The 20068-nt window shown below is 40.9% G+C and overlaps 1 protein-coding gene across 3 annotated transcripts in view; it reads right to left on the bottom strand.

Moving 5' to 3' along the window:
- Positions 1–9375: 9375 nt before the first annotated feature.
- The window catches only part of SETBP1 (SET binding protein 1), a 360544-nt gene continuing 349851 nt past the window's right edge, over positions 9376–20068 (bottom strand). For all 3 annotated transcript variants that reach the window (XM_070627579.1, XM_070627580.1, XM_070627581.1), the window contains exon 6: positions 9376–14766. In XM_070627579.1, the coding sequence (XP_070483680.1) occupies positions 14144–14766 (623 nt within the window). In that variant the 3' untranslated portion in view covers positions 9376–14143. The remainder of the gene's footprint in view (positions 14767–20068) is intronic.

Genomic DNA, 20068 nt, shown 5'->3' with positions numbered 1-20068 from the left:
TTTCAATCCCTAATAAATGAATAGACCACAGCATTAAGCACCAGAAGCTGTTAACATTGCAGAGAGACAATCAAACATTATCTGCCTCTCGGTGAATGGATACAATTCCACGTATAATCATTCCAAAGGGATCAGACTTAAATCTACATATCTCTGAATCCAGCTCTGAATCTAGCTGCCAATTTGCAGGGAATTCTGAGGACAGAGGAACATGTTGAACTGCACCAGGAGGGTACAGCGTCCACGTTGTGGGCAACTCTGCAGGTCAAATAGTCAAGGTTCCCCAACAGGTAAATGTAAAGAAAAGAAAGGGCTGGGGGCCGGCCAGGCAGTGCAGCAGTTAAGTGTGCAGGTTCCACTTCGGCGGCCCAGGGTTCACTGGTTCAGGACCTGGGTGTGGACATGGCATCACTTGGCATGCCGTGCTCTGTGGTAGATGTCCCACATGTAGGGTAGAGGAGGATGGGCATGGATGTTAGCTCAGGGCCAGCCTTCCTCAGCAGAAAGAGGAGGATTGGCAGCAGTTAGCTCAGGGCTCATCTTCCTCAAAAAAAAAGAAAGAAAGAGAGGGCTGGAAGGGAAACATGTGGAGTCAAGAGACCTAAAGACATATCAAGTTTAAAAAATCAGTAAGGCTGTTTATATTTAGGGATGTTCCCTTGGCTGGTAAAACCATAAAGGAGAGCACTGAAGTTATTACCGTAAAAGTCAGAGACTTTTGGAGGAGGGCTGGGCTGGGTTGGGATGAAGAACATGGAGACACTTATGGGGGAGCTTGAGAGGTTCTATTTTTTCACCTAGGTGGTGCTTACAGACGGTTTACCTAACAATAATTCATGGAGCCATATTTCGTGGGGTTTCTCTATCAAAGCTTTATTTTACAATATAAGATTTTAGAAACAAAATGAATTGTCCCCAAAGACCCAGACAGTTCAGAGAGCCTTCAGGGCTTCATGGTTATTTCTAAATATGAGCATCTCCTTGTTCACCAAGAACACAGCAACGTGTAACCTACACCTACCTAAGCCAAAGGCTTTGTCTCTGGCGGAAAGAGAAGCAGAGCCTCTCTCCCTAGCTGTGTGTCATCACCACTCTGCCTCAGCCTGCATCAATGCGTGTGTGTGTGCCTGGATGCAGGTGGGAGGGTGAGGAGTGGTGGTGGAGGGAGCAGTGGAAGATATAGATATGAATTGCTGCACTGAGGGAGATTCACTTATTTAAAAGAAATATATTTTAACATTTTGAGTCAAGATAACAGGAAACTATTAGATACAAACAGCCTCTATTAAGATTGTCACAGATATTGCAGGAAAAAAATAACATATCTAATTTGGGGTGCAGTGATTACATTCACAAGGCATCAGCAGCCCCCATGCATTCTCACTGGTGAAGCTTCAAGGCTTTTCTTCTCGGTGACCATGTGCCCACATCACTTTCTTAGGTGTCGTTTGTTTTCTGCTGCATTTCTTCACTCTCTCTCACCCTTTCCAAGGTGAAGAGGTCCCTTCTGGGCTCCTAAGTCATTATCCTTCCCCCACTCCCCAAGCCTGTAGGACACGGATATGCTGGACACAGATTGGAGGAGTACCAAGAGAAAGTATGGTAGAGCAGGGCAAGGATCAGACTGGGAAGCCTGGCCTTGGGCTCTAGCCTGGGTTCCACTGTAAATGAGTGAGCCATGTGAATATGACTGATTCCTTTCATCTCTCTGTCCTCAGTTTTATCAAATGTAAATTGAGGGACTTGAGCTATAAGCTTTCTAGGTTTCCTTCTAAAATAATAACCTATTATTAGTCAAAAGACTCTTTGGCATTAAGAAAAGGAAAAACTTACCGACTGTGACATCACCAAGATTTTTGTCCATTATAGAAGTACTGGACTAAGAGTTAGAATGTACTGGGTTTGAATCCCAGATATGCCCTTAATAACTGTGCATTTAAAAAATAAGTCCTTTATCTTGTTTAAACCTGTTTCCTCATGTTAAAATGTGAATAACATTCATGTGTGAGGTATGTTTCAAGACTTTAAATGCAAATGAAAAGACAAATTACAGACTAGGAAAGAATATTTGCAATAAAAGCCTTATATTTAGAATGTATAAAAAATTCTCTAAACTCAGGATTAAAAGAATTGACTTAGAAAACAGGCAAAATACATGCACAGATATTTCACTGAAGAGGATCCACAGATGGCAAATAAACACATGAAAAGATGTTCAGTATTATTAGCCATTATAGAAATGCAAATTTAAACCACAATGAATTAGCACTACATACCTATCAGAATGCCTAAAATGAAAGGTAGTGATAATATCAAATGCTGGTGAGGATGTATAGAAACTGAATCATTCAGATATTGCTGGTGGGAATGTAAAGTAGTAAAATACTCTAAATAGCAGTTTGTCAGTTCCCTTCAAAACTAACAATAGATTTACCAACACCCAGCAATTGGAATTTTAGGCAATTTTCCCAGAGAAATTAAAACTTATTTTCACATAGGTACTTGTATATGAATGCCCATAGCAACTTTACTTGTAATAACCCCAAATTGGAAACTACTCAGATGTCCCTCAGAGAGTGAATAGTTGAAAAACCTGGTACATCCATGTCATAGTATACTACTCAGCAATGAAAAGAAACCCACTATTGATACACACAACTTGGATGACCCTCAAAGAAATTATACTAAGTGAAAAAAGCCAACTTGAAAAGGGTAGGCCTAGGTCAATTACTCTGATGCTGGTACACTGGAATTAAAAAACTGAGTAAATGAATGGCAGATGGTAAGAGCCAGGTTTCTCACTATTGGAGTGGGAGTTACAGATAAGCAAGAGGAGGAGGCTAGAATGAACCATTTGGTAATGTATTAGAGTTAGAGATATCAGTTTTGACTCATGTTTAGCTTAGTATAGACAGATGGTTGCATACAGAAATATCTATATATAGTGTGTATACACGGGTTAGTGTACACACGCGTATTTCCTTGCTTTGCCAGCTGCAAGGGCCAAGAAGCAATGACACCCCAGTAGCAACACGCACATCTAGTGCCCAGATCTTGGTTTCTAATACCATCCTCCAATGAAAAGAACTGAGGCTCCTTGGAGAAACGACTGATTCTAGGACTGGCACAGGAAATATACAAGATGAGCCTAAAGCATCTTATAATGCTAGAAAGTAAGAAAGTGCTATGAAAACAAAAACTCAAAAGCAAACAAACAGAAACAAAAAAACAGCACACACAATGATGGGGGTATGCCAAAGGAACACAGGAGCCAACTGAAAGAATGCCCAATGGCCATAGCTCTATAATTTGAGATGCAAAATAAATAACGTATATTAGAATATAATCCAAAATATAAAATAAATATCCACGAGTCCATATCAATATAAATAAATCATTCAGTAAATGAACAAATGGGGGATAAAAGACAAATTCTGTATGATTCCACTTATATGAGATATCTAGAGTAGTCAAACTCACAGAAACAGAGAGTAGAATGGTGGCTGCCAGGGCTGGGAGGGAGGGAGGGGGAATGGGGAGTTCTTGTTTAATGAGTACAGAGACTCAGTTTTGCAAGATGAAAAGCTTTTGGAGATTAGTTGCACAACAATATCAATATACCTAACACTACTAAACTATACACTTAAAAATGGTTAAGATGATAAATCCTATGCCATGCGTATTTCACCACAATTTAAAATTTTTAAAAACATTTAGAAAACAAACAATATTGGAAAAACTAGTGAAATCTAAAGTCTGTAGTTCAGCTAATAATATTGTACCAAAGTTAATTTCTTAGCTTTGATAATTGTACTATGGCTATTTAAGATGATCATATTAGGGAAAGCTGGGCGAGAGAATTTAAATGGAACTCTGTACTGTTTTTGAAACTTTTCTGTAAGCCTAAAATTATTTCAAAACAAAAAGTATTGAAAAAAGAAAAGTCTCCAGTACATAAGAATTTCAAACTATTTATGTAGATACTCAGCCCTTGAGGAAGAGGAGCACAGCTCTTCCCTTTTTAAGTGTGAGTTCTGTGCAGCGACTTCCTCTGAAAGATCAAAGTACGGAAAAGGTGGGGGGGGAAGGAATTTTACATTGGAGAAACCTGACAACTACTTCCTCAGCCAGGTGATCAAGGTCAACATCAACAGCCATGTCTTGTTGATAGTATGTACAATTTACCTCTAGGATCATCTTCTCAAGAACATGTGACCCCAGTCTAATCATGAGAAAAACTTCAGATGAACCAAGTTGAGGGATATTCGACAAAATACCTGGCCAGTACTCCTCAAAATTGTCAAGGTCATCACAAACAAGAAACTCTCAAAGCCAAGAGGAGCTTAAGGAGACATGATGACTAGATGTAATGTGGTACCTGGATGAGATCCTGGAACAGAAAAAAGGACATTAGCTAAACTCTAAGGACATCTGAATAAAGTCGACTCTTTAGTTAATAATAATAGAATAATACGGTTTTGTTAAGTGTGACAAATGTACCGTACTAATGTAAGATATTAATAATCAGGGGAACTGGGCTTGGTGCAGGGTTCACGGGAACTCTCTGTACTATCTCCACAACTTTTCGTAAATCTAAAACTGTTCCAAAACTAGACTTTACTTTAAAAAGGCAACATACTGCACAATTCCATTTCTGTAATAGTGGAAGTAAGAAAAATTGTAGAGATGGAGCACACATTAGTACTTGCCACGGAATAGGGATGATGAGCGGGAGGGAGTGATTAGCATGAGGGAAGTCTTTGTGATGATGGTACAATTGAGCATCTTGACTGTGTTAGTGATTATGCATGTCTATACATATGACGAAATTGCATAAATCTATGCACATACACAGCCACACACACACACAACACACACACAAATGAGGTCATGTGTAACTGATGAAATCTGAATAAGCTTGATGGATTGTGTCAATGTCAATTTCTTGGTTTTGATATTGTACTGTAGTTGTATGGGATGTTGACATAGGATGGGGAGACAGTTGGGAGAGGGCTGGACTTCCTTATGTATTTCTTAGCATCCTCCTGTGAGGATGCTATTTATTTCAAAATAAAAGTTCCAAATTCTGGGAAACTGTAGACCTTCTGGGACATCAGATGTCTACTAACTTAGTGAATTATGTTCATAGAGATGTGACACTGAAACTAGCTGACACATTTGCACAAGGCTGTTGTCTGAGTATTAGGGTTCTCCAGAGAAACAGAATCTCTCTCTCTCTCTCTCTCTCTCTCTCTCTCTCTCTTTCTTTCTTTCTATAGAGAGGGAGAGAGAGAAAGAGAGATTGATTTATTATGAGGAATTGGCTCACGTGATAATGGAGGCTGAGAAGTCCCACCACCTGGATCTGCTGCCTGCAAGCTGGAGTCCCAGGAAAGCCAGTGGTGTAATTCAGTCCACATCAGAAGGCCTGAGAACCAGGGGAGCTGATGGTGTAAATCCTAGTCCGAGGGTAGGAGATGATGAGAGGAGGAGTCCCAGCTCAAACAGTGAGGCAGGAAAAAGGAGCAATTTCCTCCTTCCTCCGTCTCTTGTTTTGTTCAGGACCTCAACCCATTAGATGATGCCCACCCACACTGGGGAAGGCAATCTCTTACTTTACTGAGTCCACATATTCAAATGCTAATCTCATATGGAAACACCCTTGCAGACACACTCCAAATAATGTTTAATCTGGGTACCCTGTGGCCAGTCAAGCTAACACATAAAATTAACCATCATACCTGCTTTCATTGTTTTCCTTCAGCTGTTCAGCTTGAGAGTGGATTCAGGCTTCTTCTGGGGTATACAGTACTGCTGACTAAAATGGAGGAAGCCTTGAGACACTGGCCTGGTGGTCTTAGGGGCAAGAGCAGCATGGATGGCCCAAGAACGAAGAAGAGAAAGATTGCCTCTACCTTCCAGAGATACACAGTAGACTTTGAAAACAATTTTTAAGCTTCGTTCTTACAAAATTATTTTTGTGACAATAAGAAAAAGATGCCTACTTGGGGCAGATGCCACACCAAGGGTACACAGCTTAAGGGAGTGCAGGTTGGATTTCTGCTCCCACTTTCTTTTTTAGCCAGGTCCCTTTGTGCAGGGAACAACCTGTGCAACCTTACATGGCAGTCCTGGCTGAGGATTATACGCTGTCACACGATTTTTATTGGAGACAGTTACCAAATGAGTGAGACACGTTTGTGGGTTATGGTCATGACACTTCCTGGAGGAGGTGGGGTTTGAATTGAACCCTAAAAGATGGGTAGAATTCGAATAGGCAGAGAACGGGAGGAAGTTCACGATCTAGATTTGTTTAAATACAGCTCAACGAGGACTTGTCTTTCTTGTTCATCTTTACATTTTTGGTACTTGGCAATGTGCAAACAGGGGAGGGAGAAAGGAAGGAAAGAAGGAAAGACTTGACTGTATGTCCTCATGATTCTGTTTGTTTCCATTCACTTCTTCCATACCTTCACACCTATTAATCATATTAGGATAGAACAGACTACGCCAAAACATCACTGGCTTTAGACAACGGTGGGGGATGAAGTTGGAAACTAACAGTAGGGCCTGTTTGAAGGATCTGAAAATGACAGTTTGGGGACTTTTAGACTTGGAAGGCACTGAAGATATCATTAAGAGTTTAACCTCCCATTTTATAGATTAGGCAAGTGAGACGCAAAGACATTTTTCTCCTGGGCATAGAATTCTTTAGTGACCAAGCAGAAATACATCCCAGATCTTTTGACTTTTATTCCAGGGCTCTTTCCACTAAAAAGAGGGGAATTAAATTTTACAGTTTGTTGTTAGTGCCGTTGAGTTGATTCCGACTCCTAGTGACCCTGTGTACAGCTGAGCCCTGCCCAGTCGTCTTGAGTCATCCTCTCACCTTCTGGCGCTATATCGAATAATGTTCTGCTGTGGTTTTCATGGCCAATCTTTTTGGAAGTGGGTGGCCACGTCCTTCTTCCTAGTCTTTCTAGTTTGGAACCTCCACCGAGACCTGTTTACCATGGGTGTCCTCCTGGTATTTGGAATACCAGTGGCTTAGCTTTCAGCATCACAGCAGCAGGCAGCCGTTACAGTATGACAACCGACAGATGGGTGGTGAGGTTCGCTGACCAGGAAATGAACCCAGCTGCGGCCGTGAGAGCAAGGATCTTAACCACTAGACCACCAGGGCTGGCTAAAGTTTTAAAATATCAGGCTTAATAATGAGAGAATATGTGTGGTTTCTAACTCTTTCGAGGTTTTAATACTTCTCATTTGTTACTTCCCAATTTTAGCATCTGTGAATGTGAATAACACTTTGGAACCAGTCTTTCCTTCAACTGATGCTAGAAACAAAAGCCCTCACGACGCTTCTGGGAAGTGTATTGCCATGACTTAATAACATTTAAAAACCTGTATAGTGGCATTTCCTGTGAAAGTGGAAATGTTAGTAATAACAAACAACAGAAATGCACACCACTGTTGGCCTCGTCTCAGTCCATTTCACAGCCATTCATCAACTCATCTGACCTGTAAAAAGCCTTTTATGACCTTGGGCAAATTCTTTGGCTTTTCTCATCCCATTGTCTTCATGCCCTATCACAGGTGCAACAGGTTCAACCTTTTGTAGTCACTGATTTCCAATATCCCCACTCTTCTGCCAGTCTCCTCCCTGCAATACAGGGAGCTAGGCTGGTTTGTGCTCAGTTCCCCAGGGCATGTATCTGACAGCAGAAAGCAGAAGGCGAAAAAATTAAAAAGACTTTTTTCTGGCTTTTCAATTTCAAATGCTTAGAAACTAGGGAGATAGAAAAGACTGAGGCAGAAAGAAACAATTTGGAAGGAAGTTGGAGCAAGGCTTTCTAAATGACCCCTTCTCCCTTCCCCTCCAGGTTAGAAAAGGCTTCCCTAGGTCTGGAACTAAGATTCTGCTATCCTGGTGGAATAGAGTCTTAAAAATTAATAACATTGAGCTACAGAGAAATTTAAAAAGATACGTCCCTTCCACCCATCTATTTGCAGCCTGAGATTCCTACCAGCCACACATGTGAACACATCTGACTTTCTCAAGAATCTTTGTCAGCACATTGCTACTCTGTGGCCTCATTAAAAACCCCAAAGTTTGAGCCAGTCCATTCCAAGGCAACAGCTTTGCCCCTACATGAGAAGCTGGTGGGAAGAGATTAGGGGCACTCTTGGAAGTCATTACTGATTTCAGAAATATCAATGGTCTGATGAATCTGCATTAGAAAGAGGACTATGGAGTGCTTTAAATTTGCCTGGTTCAGTGTAAGATAGTTGGCAGAGAATAGGGAAAAGAAGGCAAATTCTACTTTGTTAGAGGCTGCTGACTGAACTCTCTGAATCTCAGGAGGCTACCTAAAGCACAAGTGTTCCAACCATCCTGAAGCTGCCCGAATAATCTTCTCCTGAAGACTTCCATTCATCCCACCAGACTCTCGTTATTCCACTGTGAGTAGTGCAAATACCAAAAGTCATAATAAATGTCACGGAGGGTCAGATTGATGGCTAGGCATGTGGAGCTGCTCCTAACATTTCCTATATACCTCCTTGGCTTTTGGAAGAGGCCCATCAGAAGAGAAGATAAAGAAGGGAAGCAAAGAATACATAAAAGTATGTATTTTTACATATTCTCAAAGTAAAAAGTGCAAATTATACTTTGAAGACCTACTTAGGAATATAAACTAAAAATTAGGACAGAAAGAGTGGGAAGAGAAGACAGTGCCAGCCTGGGAGCTCCACCCTTCTTCTGAGCCCTCCATCAGTCTTTTACCACTTGTCACATTCTACTTAGAACTGCCAGTTCATTTTTCAAATGCAGGCCTGGAAGTTCCTTCAGAGCAAGGACTGCAGATTCCCGGCCATTGACCTTAGGGTCTTGCTCAGACTGGTAGGCTCTGGGGAGGTGATCAGTAACTGTCTGTGGTTGATTAAAATAACCTTTCCTATCACTTCAAACTGTAACTCCAGCCAGAGATCCATCCTTCAGATATCTGACATCATGGGGTATTTAGTAAGAAAGCTTAATCCCATCCACAATGTTCTTCTAAAAATTTAGGACAGGATAGGTCTTCAACATCTTACAATACACTTCGATTGCTTTCAGCAGAGGTCTAACTGTTCTTTGAATCAGTGCTGGCTTTATGTCCAGGTGTAATATATTCTGAAGAGTAACCCAGTAAATCAGACTCAAATCTTGCCCACAATGTACTTCACAGATTCATACAAAAGGGCAAAGTTTGGTTAGAATTTTCTCAATGATTCTATATCCAGTTGGTGTGAGCAGAGACCTCCAAATGCTATTAAAACTCCTTAGTGATGTGAACCAGATGGAAAATAAAACAAAAGAATTCACAACTCATGTTAGACTGAATTGAATGTCTTTAATTTCACACAATGAATAACATATGAATAGGATTAACTTTTTTTTTTAATAGTTAAGTGCTCTATACTGTGCTAACCTGATCTGGTAGCGAAAAAGACTGAGCTTTCTTTTAGAAAAAATGTTTAAAACCCAACATCTAAGACCATGGAGGAGCATGACAGTAAAGCATGCCAGATGTATCTACGCCTCAAATAACAGCAAGTCCATGTTCATTTTAAATGTACAAAAATGCTTTATGAATAAAAACTGTTACAAAAAGAACATTTCAAACAATGTACAATTTTTCTTGCTTCTATATTCAATAAAATACAAATACATTTTTGTTCTAAAATATGTTTACATACAATCAAAGTAGAACATGCAAATTACACTTTAAAAAAGGCTTTTAAAAACCACTTATGAATACAAACTAAAAATTAGCCAGCACGACTTGTAAGACAATCTTGTGCCCCATTTTTTTCTTTTGAAATATATATATACATATTTAACACATCATGTGCATTTATTATTATTTAAGAAATAGATTTTTTAAAAAAGGAAGAAAAAGAAAGACACCAACCGAGGTTGGAACTGCCCTTCTGTGTTGATCAGCGGCAGCTTTTTTCAATTTTCCCCCCCTTTAGTGTTTATTATACCTGGGCAAATGGGCAATAGATATCCAGGAAGTTTCTTCCTTGGTTGATATGTGCTTCAAAGACTGTTCCCCAAGTGACTGAGTCCAACAAGGAAGGAAGACTCATCGGTGGGGTGAACTCTCCAAGAAACAAGAGGCAGGGGGAGCCTTGTATTGTGGAAAGAAACTTTAAAAAACACCAAGAAAATGCTACGGTATATTACAGTTTGCGTTTCTAGGCACTGTGATGACATTATGTGTAAGCTCTGGCATTTGGACCATTGTGATACTATAGGGTAGTGTTGAGAATAATGTCTATATTTATCTACTTTTACATAATGAGAAGGACTGAAAATTCTGTAATGTAACACTTAAATGGCTTTTGAGGCATTTCGGCTTCTGCCACCCCCTCTCTCCATGCTACAGTTGGCATTTAAAGGCTTTGGAAATATATGTATAGACTTTAGACAGTTCCCAGGTAAATCTTCCTAGTGGTAGGGAAAAAATATTCTCCAAAAGCTCATTATCTGAATATTGTTGGGTAATAAGCTGTAGGAGGGGGATTTTCTACTTAAGTCCTAAAACCAAATCCTTTATGATCTGCATGTAGTACATCACCTTATACTATAATTCTGTCACCACTTGCTTATCATATTTATAGACCCAGCAACACGCTGAACACAAATTCTCACTGCCATCGAACATGGAACATGGCCTCCCGCTCCGGAGAGCAGCCAAGTTAACATGCTAATCCTCTGTCAGCCCTTAGTCACCTACTCTGGGCTGTCAGTGGCTGTTGAGTCCTGGTCCTGCCAAGTCACAAACCAGCCCCTGACAGGCTCTCCTTTCCACTGACCTGTCTTCCTTGGGTTGTAGCCAGAGTCAGGCCATTAGAGGAAGTCAAACTTCTGTTCCTCTTATTTGAGATAAAGGGTTGAAAAGCAAGTGGCCCTGCAGCCACTTGGGAAGGTGGATCAGAGATCTATCCTCACCCTTGAACAGGCTTTTATATCTCGATTTCATCCTTTGTTCACCCCTAATCCGACTCCCTATATTACAAAGGGGTTCATGCCTGCTTGTTGAAGGCAAGTATTCCAGAAAAGAAAGAAAGAAAGAAAAAACGTTTCTCTCATTATGAAATATTTCGTGGAGCTGTTTATGGAGTCTTGGCCATCCCAGATGACTTCCTCTCTACATAAAAATGCAGCCACAGAAGGCAGTGTTAGCTGGCTAAAGACCTCCACAATCCAGGTCAGGAGAGCTAAATTCTCATTCTCGTTCTGCAACCAACCAGATGTGAAGCTAGACTGGCCCAATGTTGAGCCTGGATGGAAGAGGAGAGGCTAAGAGAAATGGGGCACTTAGAAAATAAGAAAACAGTCGTACCAATGAGATGAGTTAGGTTAATGGAAAGCAAAACCAAAAAAAAGTAATATGGTACTGAGAGAAGAGCTGGGTAGGGGAGAGAGGAAGCTGTGCAGATGACTGGACTGCCTTTCATCTTCAAACAGCTGTTTAGCATGTCTCAGTTTTGGTCCTCTGCAGTTTTCCAATCTATTCTCAGGGTCACACATGTAGAGGTTTTGCATTTAACTCATACGACAACTGTAGAACTGAAATTATGTATAAGTTACAACTCTGCTGTATCTCTCCTGTTTGGAAATTCTAATCTATCCTAAAGTTATTTGAAATTTCTCACCTACTAGAGGTTAATGCCAATTAAGCTTTGGGTCCTTCTTTAAGAAGGTTAGAGAGTACCAGCTCATTCTCCTCTGCAGGAAGATTTAGTCTGCTCACAGACTCGGTTGGGGAAACAGGACAACACTGGAAGAAAGAAGGGCAAAAGAAAGACGGAAATGATTTTCAAAGTCCAACAGGCGAGAACCCTTTTTATGGCTTAATCGGAATGAAAATGGTCGCACTCAGGGGGTGAGTAGGGCTAATTTAAACCTTCCTCTTGGGTGACTTTGGAACCACTCAGACATGGCTTGGGAATGACAAATTGAAAGTGGCTGGTTTGATTTTGCTGTTCAACTTGTGTGAAATGCCAAAGGTCAACCTAGGTCACAAACTGAGTATCTATGATATAAGCTTTAAAGTATAGGAGAATGCATTCCTTTAAACTTACATATTGCTAGGATTAAATGTGACTGACCTAGTTGGCAGCAAATGGTGTGAAGTCCATGGTGACAGTGCTCTGTGGGTAATTTCAACCAACTGGTAGTGCCATGACAGAGCAGTGATGTTTGCAAGCATATCAACTTGGGATTTTAAAATTCACTCCCATAGACATCCCATCCCTATTCTCTTATGTTCCCACCAAAAATCCATCTCTCTCTAAGGATACAATGCTGTGTTCTGAAGTGATATAATACAATTTCCAGCTGGTCCCAGCTTCCTGTAAAGAAACTTAATTTGGAAGTAAACCAGATATTCTAATCCCCATTAGAAAATTTAATTCTGTCTCTCAGTGTCTCTCTTTTTATAATCTACCATGCCAGGTGTTTGACGTCTTGGGAAAGGTAAGGGGAGGAGGGAGGGAGGAAATTGAAAATGTTTATTTGGAATTTCCACATCTGACTTTCAGAAAACATCTACGGCAATGGAATAACTTCGTATTCATTCTGAGTCTTCTTAACATGGTTTGCTCGAGCTGTGGAAATGGATAATAGAGAATGGAATATCTGTCCACGCTAAACCAATGGCTAGAGTACAAATTGGATGAGAAATGTACAGTTGAAATTGACCATTTAAAAGACGATTTGTCACACACAGTTTGCATCCATGCAGACTGATAGATTTATAATTACATTATGTACAAAAATGTTTTAGTTTATTAAGGCAACCACAGTTTGGATACTTTGTCCAAGGTGGCTTGATACAATTGGAGTGGTGATACCCTTTAAACATTTTCATTTTTTTTTTCAGATAAGAACACTTACTCCCATTTGCTTTTAAGAAATAATTATCAAGAGATAATGGACTTCTATTGTTTTTTTTTCTTTTTTTCAACGACCTATGACAGTTATTTGTATGAAAAAAAAATCACATACCAAGGCATTGCTAGACACTTGTCTTTCTGGTGGGTCTGGGTTTCAGTTTTTGGTGATTTGTCAGTTATTCCATTTGCTGTGGGTTATTAAAATCATTTTATTCTGTCTATTCTCTGCTGATACGTTGTAAGTATAAAAATAACCTGGTTGACACCTGGGTCAACATATCCTCGGCTGCTCTAAATCACTTATTAAAAAGGCTCTATCAATACTGAGTATCTGTTTCACAATGATTGGGATTCAAAGCCAAGTTCCTTGGGACAGCATGCCAAGGTGAACGTTACAACACAGATAAGGTTTACATTATTTAGGTGTGTACCAAGGAAAAGAAGGCAGCAAGTAAGTTAATGAAAAGGTACATGGAAGTACAATGGACAAAAGAAAAGTAGGAACAGAGGATGCTAAGTATCAGCGTATGTGTGATGGAGGAGGCATACGAATAAGTTGGATGTCTAAGGTTGCCTATCACTAAAATTCCACCTTCTGATGACATGAGTCCATCTGAGAAACTGTATCGTTAACGGAAAGATTCAGGTCACCTGAAGATGATGTTGGTGCCCCAAAGCCTAGCCGAGCTTGAAAAACCAAAAGAAATATAAACCAATGAAATGGAAGCGGATTACAACAAAGCCCGTTGAGAAATTTGCAGCTTTTCTCCCCTTGGAATGTTTCCTAATTGAGGGTGTTTCCCTTTCCATTTTTCCTGGCCAGCAAACGCAGTGGAATCAAGGGCACACCTTGGATGCGGGAGATCAGGTGGCTGTCAGAGAGCACCCCCGGCTTTTCTCCTCCTTGATGGGTCTTCTGCTTGCCCTTAAAGGATCTAGCCATACTGAAGTGCCGCTTGGTTGGGAACTGCTGGGAAGCACAGACAAACTTCTTTTGAAGGCGTCCCCCTGCTTTGCTTTCCCGAGAGCTACTGATGGCTCAACCCCATCATCTGGCCCGATTCTGCCTGCCCAGCTTCTGGAGAGAAGGGCATCAGTGTCCCTGCAGCGGGGGATTCTGCCCCCACCCCGGCTCACTGCACTTCCAATGTGTCAGTTCCCCCAGCCCCAGGTTCAGACGCCCGGACCCACCCTAGGGAAGGACATCGCTCTCACTCCCTCGGGACTTCCTCTGCCTTTTGGCCTTCACCTCCTCTTCCTGGGGAAGGGGCTGCTGCGGGGGAGGCTGCTGCGGGGGCTGAGCAGGAGGCTGAGGTTTGTGTTTCCTCTTTCCGCCTCCTCGTGGGGTCTTGGGCAGAGGAGGGGGCGGGGGTGGCGGCGGCGGCGGCGGGGGCGGAAGCGGAGGGGGCGGTGGCGGAGGCAGGGGCGGCGCCTCCCGGGCCATGTGGATGACCGCTTCGATGGTGGCCATGATGGTGTCTTGGCTGGCGGCGGGCTCCAAGACAAGCGGGCTCAGGCTCGGCTTCTGACCCCTTTTGCTGGGAAGGTCGATGCATTTTTCCAGCACCGGCATTTGGTCTCTGGAGTCCTCATCGAACTGGGAAGGCTGCTTTCGGGGACGCCCTCTCCTCTTCTTGACGAAGTTGTTGCCTGTCTTTGATTGTCTCTGCAGCCGCTTGGCCTTCAGGATCTTGTTCACGTGGTCCAGGTTCTTCTTGGTGGACAGAATCTTGGTGTAGTTGCACATCTTCCGCACCTCGCACTGGATGGCTTCGATCTCACGCCGCTTGAATCGCTTCTTCAGGGCGCAGCTGGCTGCAGGAGGGCAAAGAGAAGAAATTGATCACAGGATGCAAACTGCCTTAAACCTAGACTTTTCGGTGACAACTGGCATTATATTTGGCTCCGGAGAGTTAATGCTATGGATATGACTCTATTATAGCCTTTATTTTTTATTCATCCCTTTGACATTTGACCTAATTCAATTTAGCATTAGGTTTTACTTTTTCTTTTTGTAGAAGATGCTGAATGAATAAAATGACAAACAGTCCTCAATATCAAGCAATCTGGATCATTCCTGTGTACTTTCCACCCTGGAAAAAGAGATGTCTTGACCTGAACTGGAATACCTAAGTGAATCTGTTTTATTCCTGACCCTCCTCCACCGACAGAAGGGAGTATTCTTTTCTGGAACACTCTATTTGGAATGACATCATCTCTCTAATTTTTTTCCCTCAATGTTCTGACTTGTCAAGTTGCCGGATGATGTCCAATTGACTAGGTCCTTCTTAACCAGTTCATCCTCCCGGAGCCTCAAGGGAAATATCAGCCAGGTGTTTCTGAATCACTTACACTTCCGCTACCGGGCTATTGTTTGCAAAGAGCTCTTTTCATGTCCTGGTGGCCAGATGCGCCTCTATTTTATGAGCCAAACTTCTAGTCTCAGGAAGCCCTGTACTGCCACCACTAAATGGCGTTCAGAACTGCTTCATTGTGAAGTTAAGACACCGTAAAGTGTGAATGGCTTCAAGACATAGCAGGCTTTTTCTCCTATAGATGGTTCTTTCTCCTTATGTTGTTCACCAGCAGGCGCACATGTACATCCATGACACGCACCTGGCACTCGCACATACTCTGCTGCCCCATCTTCACACTGACCCCTCCCTCTGGCCGTTTACAAACTTAAGAAGCGTGTCCTTACTTAGTTCTTTGCTGCTGTGATTTACCCTAAATGCTCAACCCTGAAGAAGCCCACATAGATAATGCTGACTCTACGTTGCAGGCCTAAAAGGAAATCTGTTTCATTTTAGCATCTTGGTTTGTTGTATCATCCCCATATTTTTTCAACTACCAGTGGAGAAGCAGAATAAATATCTTAAGGGAAATGAGGAAGAAATGCTCAAAACACGGATACCACTCTCACTTATTTTTGGGCATGCCCACTTTGTTCTTCCCCCGCTCATCCGCACTTCTCTCTCATGCTGTGCCCACCACAGATTTCCAGGAGGGTTTCATTTGAAGTTGTTTACTTCACTGCCTTCATGGAGTGGGAATCTCTGAGTTCCACAGGACAGGTCAAAATGTTACTGCTTTTGGCCAAAGGTCATATAAGACTTACTGAGTAATAAATAACTGTTGAACAATATTTAAAATAAGTTTTAAAGATCAAAATAGAATAAAGCCAGAATGAGCTACAAAAATTTTTGTAGTTTGGGTTGTAAAAGGAAAAGCTGGCCTGTTTGTTAAGTTCTCGATGCAGGGATCAACTTTCATCCATCTCTATGTTCTTTCACAGGGCATAGCGCGGTGCCTTATATATGGAAGGGATTTAAAAGTTGTTTCTGGACTGACGAATCACACTAATGATTGCTGCCTTCTTGTCACACTCTTCTGGAAAAGAGTTCTAGTCTGGATTTTTAAAGCAACCATTGCAAATACAGTGACACTAAGAGTTAGCAGGCCTCCATGTCAGAGCCAAGCAATTTACCTTGTCCACACAGTTCATAAGGAAATGAAAACTAGTCAGAAATGCTCCACAGAGCTTTTGGCATCATTCCAAACACAAGTTCCATTTGAGCTTACCCTCTCTTTAGTTCATATCATCCATAGAGGAAGAAAATGCTATGTGATATGTAAGTCAGCATGCAGTTACAAAGGAAATAATTTTGGGCAATTAGTTACCAATATTTGACTGAGTAAAGCTTGACTTGAAAAATCCAAGAGCTGGAGGTCATTTGGGGCAAATACAACCAATGGATTGTCCCTCTTAGTGTTTTCTTTTTAGCGAGAAATGCCAAAAAACAAACACAAAAAAGGAACCTAGTACATAATCCCATATTGAGTAATTTGTTATATGCTGCATATTTTTTATGAAGCCCTTGCATTGGAAAATGATTATGAAATAGAAATTAATTCTGAGTAGTGTAGTCTTACCAAACAGTACTAAAAATATCATAACCAACTTCTTCCCACCCACCATTCACATTTAATCAATGTTAACTTTTTGCCACATGTACTTTATTTTTTCAAAGAAAGAAAACATAGATTCAGCCAAGTTAGTGCGCCCCTCTCATCTCCATGCTTGTATTTATGTTTTCACTGCAAGTATGTGAAGCCACGTTGGTAAAAATTAAAAGTCTGAAGCGACCCAGTGTTGGTAATGCTGTGAGGAAGTGAACACTTGCACACTGTTGGTGTGAGTGTGAATTGGTATAATCATTTTGGAGAGTGATTAGGAAATAGCTATTAGAGTTGAAGATGGGTGTGCTCAGTGCCCCAATGATTCCATGGCCAGGTTGCCTCCTTTACTCATTTGTAACAGGTCGCCAAGGATGTACAACAACATTCCTTGAAGCTCAGTGTATGTTACCGGAGATTGAAAACAATCTAAATGTTAATTAAAAGGATAGTGAATCAACTGTGACACATTCAAAGAATGGAATATTACACATCTGTTAAAAGGAATAAGTACACATAAATATATCAACATGGTTAAAGCTAAAAACAACGTATAAAAAAAGCAAATGACAAAAGTATTTGTAAGCATACCATTTACATAAATTTTAAAACACACAGATCCCTTGAATTTTTATTTCATTTTCAGTCTCTAGGTGTGAAGGTTTAAATTGCCTACATTGCAGGAGATCAACTGTATGCCAAAGACTGGACGGATGAGATTCCAATATCTCTTCTCTCCAAGGCTACCTCATGAGACGGTTGAGTAGTGACGTCTCGTAGAATTTTTTGCAGTGGTGGAAATGTTCTCTATCTGTGCTGTCCCACACAGTAGCCATTAGCCACATGTGGCTACTGAGCACTTGAAATGTGGCTAGTGTGACTGAGAAACTGAATTTTAAATTAAATTAAATTAAAATAGCCACATGTGGCAGTTCAGCTCTAGACCTACCCACTACGAAATGCAGAGGACACACAGAGATTCATTCAGTAAAATACAGATCATGGGAAGCTCCCAGCAAGCAACCTGGTGCCTTCAACAAATAAGTTGCAAGGAGAGAGAGAAGGGGAGTGGGTCAGTCAATTAAAAGAAACTGCAGAGATAAAATGACCATACTTGGATGCCCATTTAAACAAACTGTCAAAAGAGATCATATTTCATGAATTCATGGAAATTTGAATATTGTCTGGGCATTTCATGATATTATGTAATTACTGTTAATTTTTGTAAGTGTGATAATTTTTTTTTTTTAGTATCTATCTTTTAGAAATACATATTAAAATATTTATAGAAGTAATCGTATGACATCAGCTGGGATTTGTTTCCAAATAATAAGGAAGGGAAGAGGTAAGTGGAAGTATTGATTAAACAAGATTGACCATGAGTAGATATTGTTGAAGCTGAGGGAGGGGTACACAGAAGTTTATCATGCTATTCTGCCTACTTTGGTAAATACTTGACATTTCCATAATGCATGGTTAAAAAAATACAATTGGTAAGTGGCAATAAAACATCTTTCCTAGAATCTTAGGACTGGAGAGTGCTCTGGTTTTTACCCTCTTGGGTTCTATTTCAGCTAAATAATTTTCGAAGGATTAAAAATGTCCTTAGTGAAGAGCATTTGTCATCTTCCTAGAAAACTCCTGGTGGTAGCTACCCTCCTGGCTTAATGGGATGGGAGAATGAATGAGTTCTCTGGGTATTCTGCTGTGACCAACTGATTAAACATATGTCATGGCCCAGTCTCCATTGATGGCATCAGGTGTTAAGACTTAATATCCCTCTTTCTTTTTTACATTATAATCTCACTGAACATCTGAATTTTATTTTCTCCTGATATGTACTATCCAAACTTCCAGTTCAGGTTCATTATTCCTGTGTGTAAACAGTAGCAGAGTGCAGGATAGTAGGAAGGACTCTGGGCAGGGGGGCAGCTGGAAACTGATTTGAACTAGAATGAAACTCTTAGCCTCTCTGACTCTCTCTTCCTCTATTACATTGGACGGTTAGACTACATGCTCTCAGAGTTCCCTTCTAGATCTAAAGATTGGTGTAATTCTTTCCTATACACATTATCAGTCGCCTTCCCAAATGTGAGGCGGCTTTCTGCATTTATTTCATCTACGAATTTTGAAACCCTAGTGTGGAGGAGAAGACAGCTTTGGACTTGGCAGGGTTTGATATTCACAAATCTTTCTCCTTATTGCCTATGATTTCACTGTCCCTCTAAATGTTTACAGATTTTTTGCTCCTCAAATTGTTTCATTATTAGACAGTAATTTCTGGGCTCTTGCAGCAAGATTGATTCCATGTTTGCTCTCCTTCTTATAACTGTCCTATATCTTGCCTGTTCTTTGTTAGTTTTAAAGAATAATTATGAGTGGCCAATTCAAAATGCGAATTCATTTCTTTGTAACTCTGCAATGCAAATCATCTTCTAGACCTTTCTCTGTATTTAAAATTGCCATGCAAATAGTTGACTTGGTTTGGGTCCAGATCTAGATTTTCCCTCTCTTCGCTCCCATTATCAGAGGATTGGCTCATCAGCATTCTGTTGATTTTGCCATGTCTCTTCTGATAATCAAAGACTAGACTTAGCATTGCTTTTGCACACTGACTTTATAGCTGTAGTATAGGCACTGTGAGCAAGTAAGGACTAACAAATCTAGTTACATAGAAGGTTCCCAAGAAATAGTTGTTAATGGCTTGGAGACTGTACTTTGCCCATGTGCAAAACATATCCTACTTTTACAAGAAAGTTTTGGGTGGGTTGGAGATGGAGGCAAATTTATCTCTAGACTCATTAGAATTTTTCTTGCTCTTTGAATAGCCCTATGAGAAGGTAAGGAAATGAAATTTTGGGGGTTGCTGAACTGCCTGGAGTTGAGTTGCCTTCCAGGGTGGACAGGGCTGGAACACTATCTGCCTCAATCAACGCATAGAGCTGCAGTGTGGATTGCTTTGTATGCTGATGCATGTTAGAAGATTCTTCAAAGGCAAAGGCCATGTCTTTTCTCTGTACCCCCAGGGTCCCCGGCATAGGTTCATTCACACAGCAGTACATGGTCTGGTATGTAGTACATGGTCAGCAAATAGAGGCTCAAAGGGATTCAGTTGTTTGACATTGTCCCATGTAAATCATGCATTTTCTTTTGGTACTCT

The sequence above is a fragment of the Equus przewalskii genome, chromosome 7 (genome assembly GCF_037783145.1).
Source record: "Equus przewalskii isolate Varuska chromosome 7, EquPr2, whole genome shotgun sequence".
Lineage (NCBI taxonomy): Eukaryota > Metazoa > Chordata > Mammalia > Perissodactyla > Equidae > Equus > Equus przewalskii.
The sequence above is the reverse complement of the archived record's forward strand: the minus strand, read 5'-3'. Positions and strand labels throughout refer to the sequence as shown.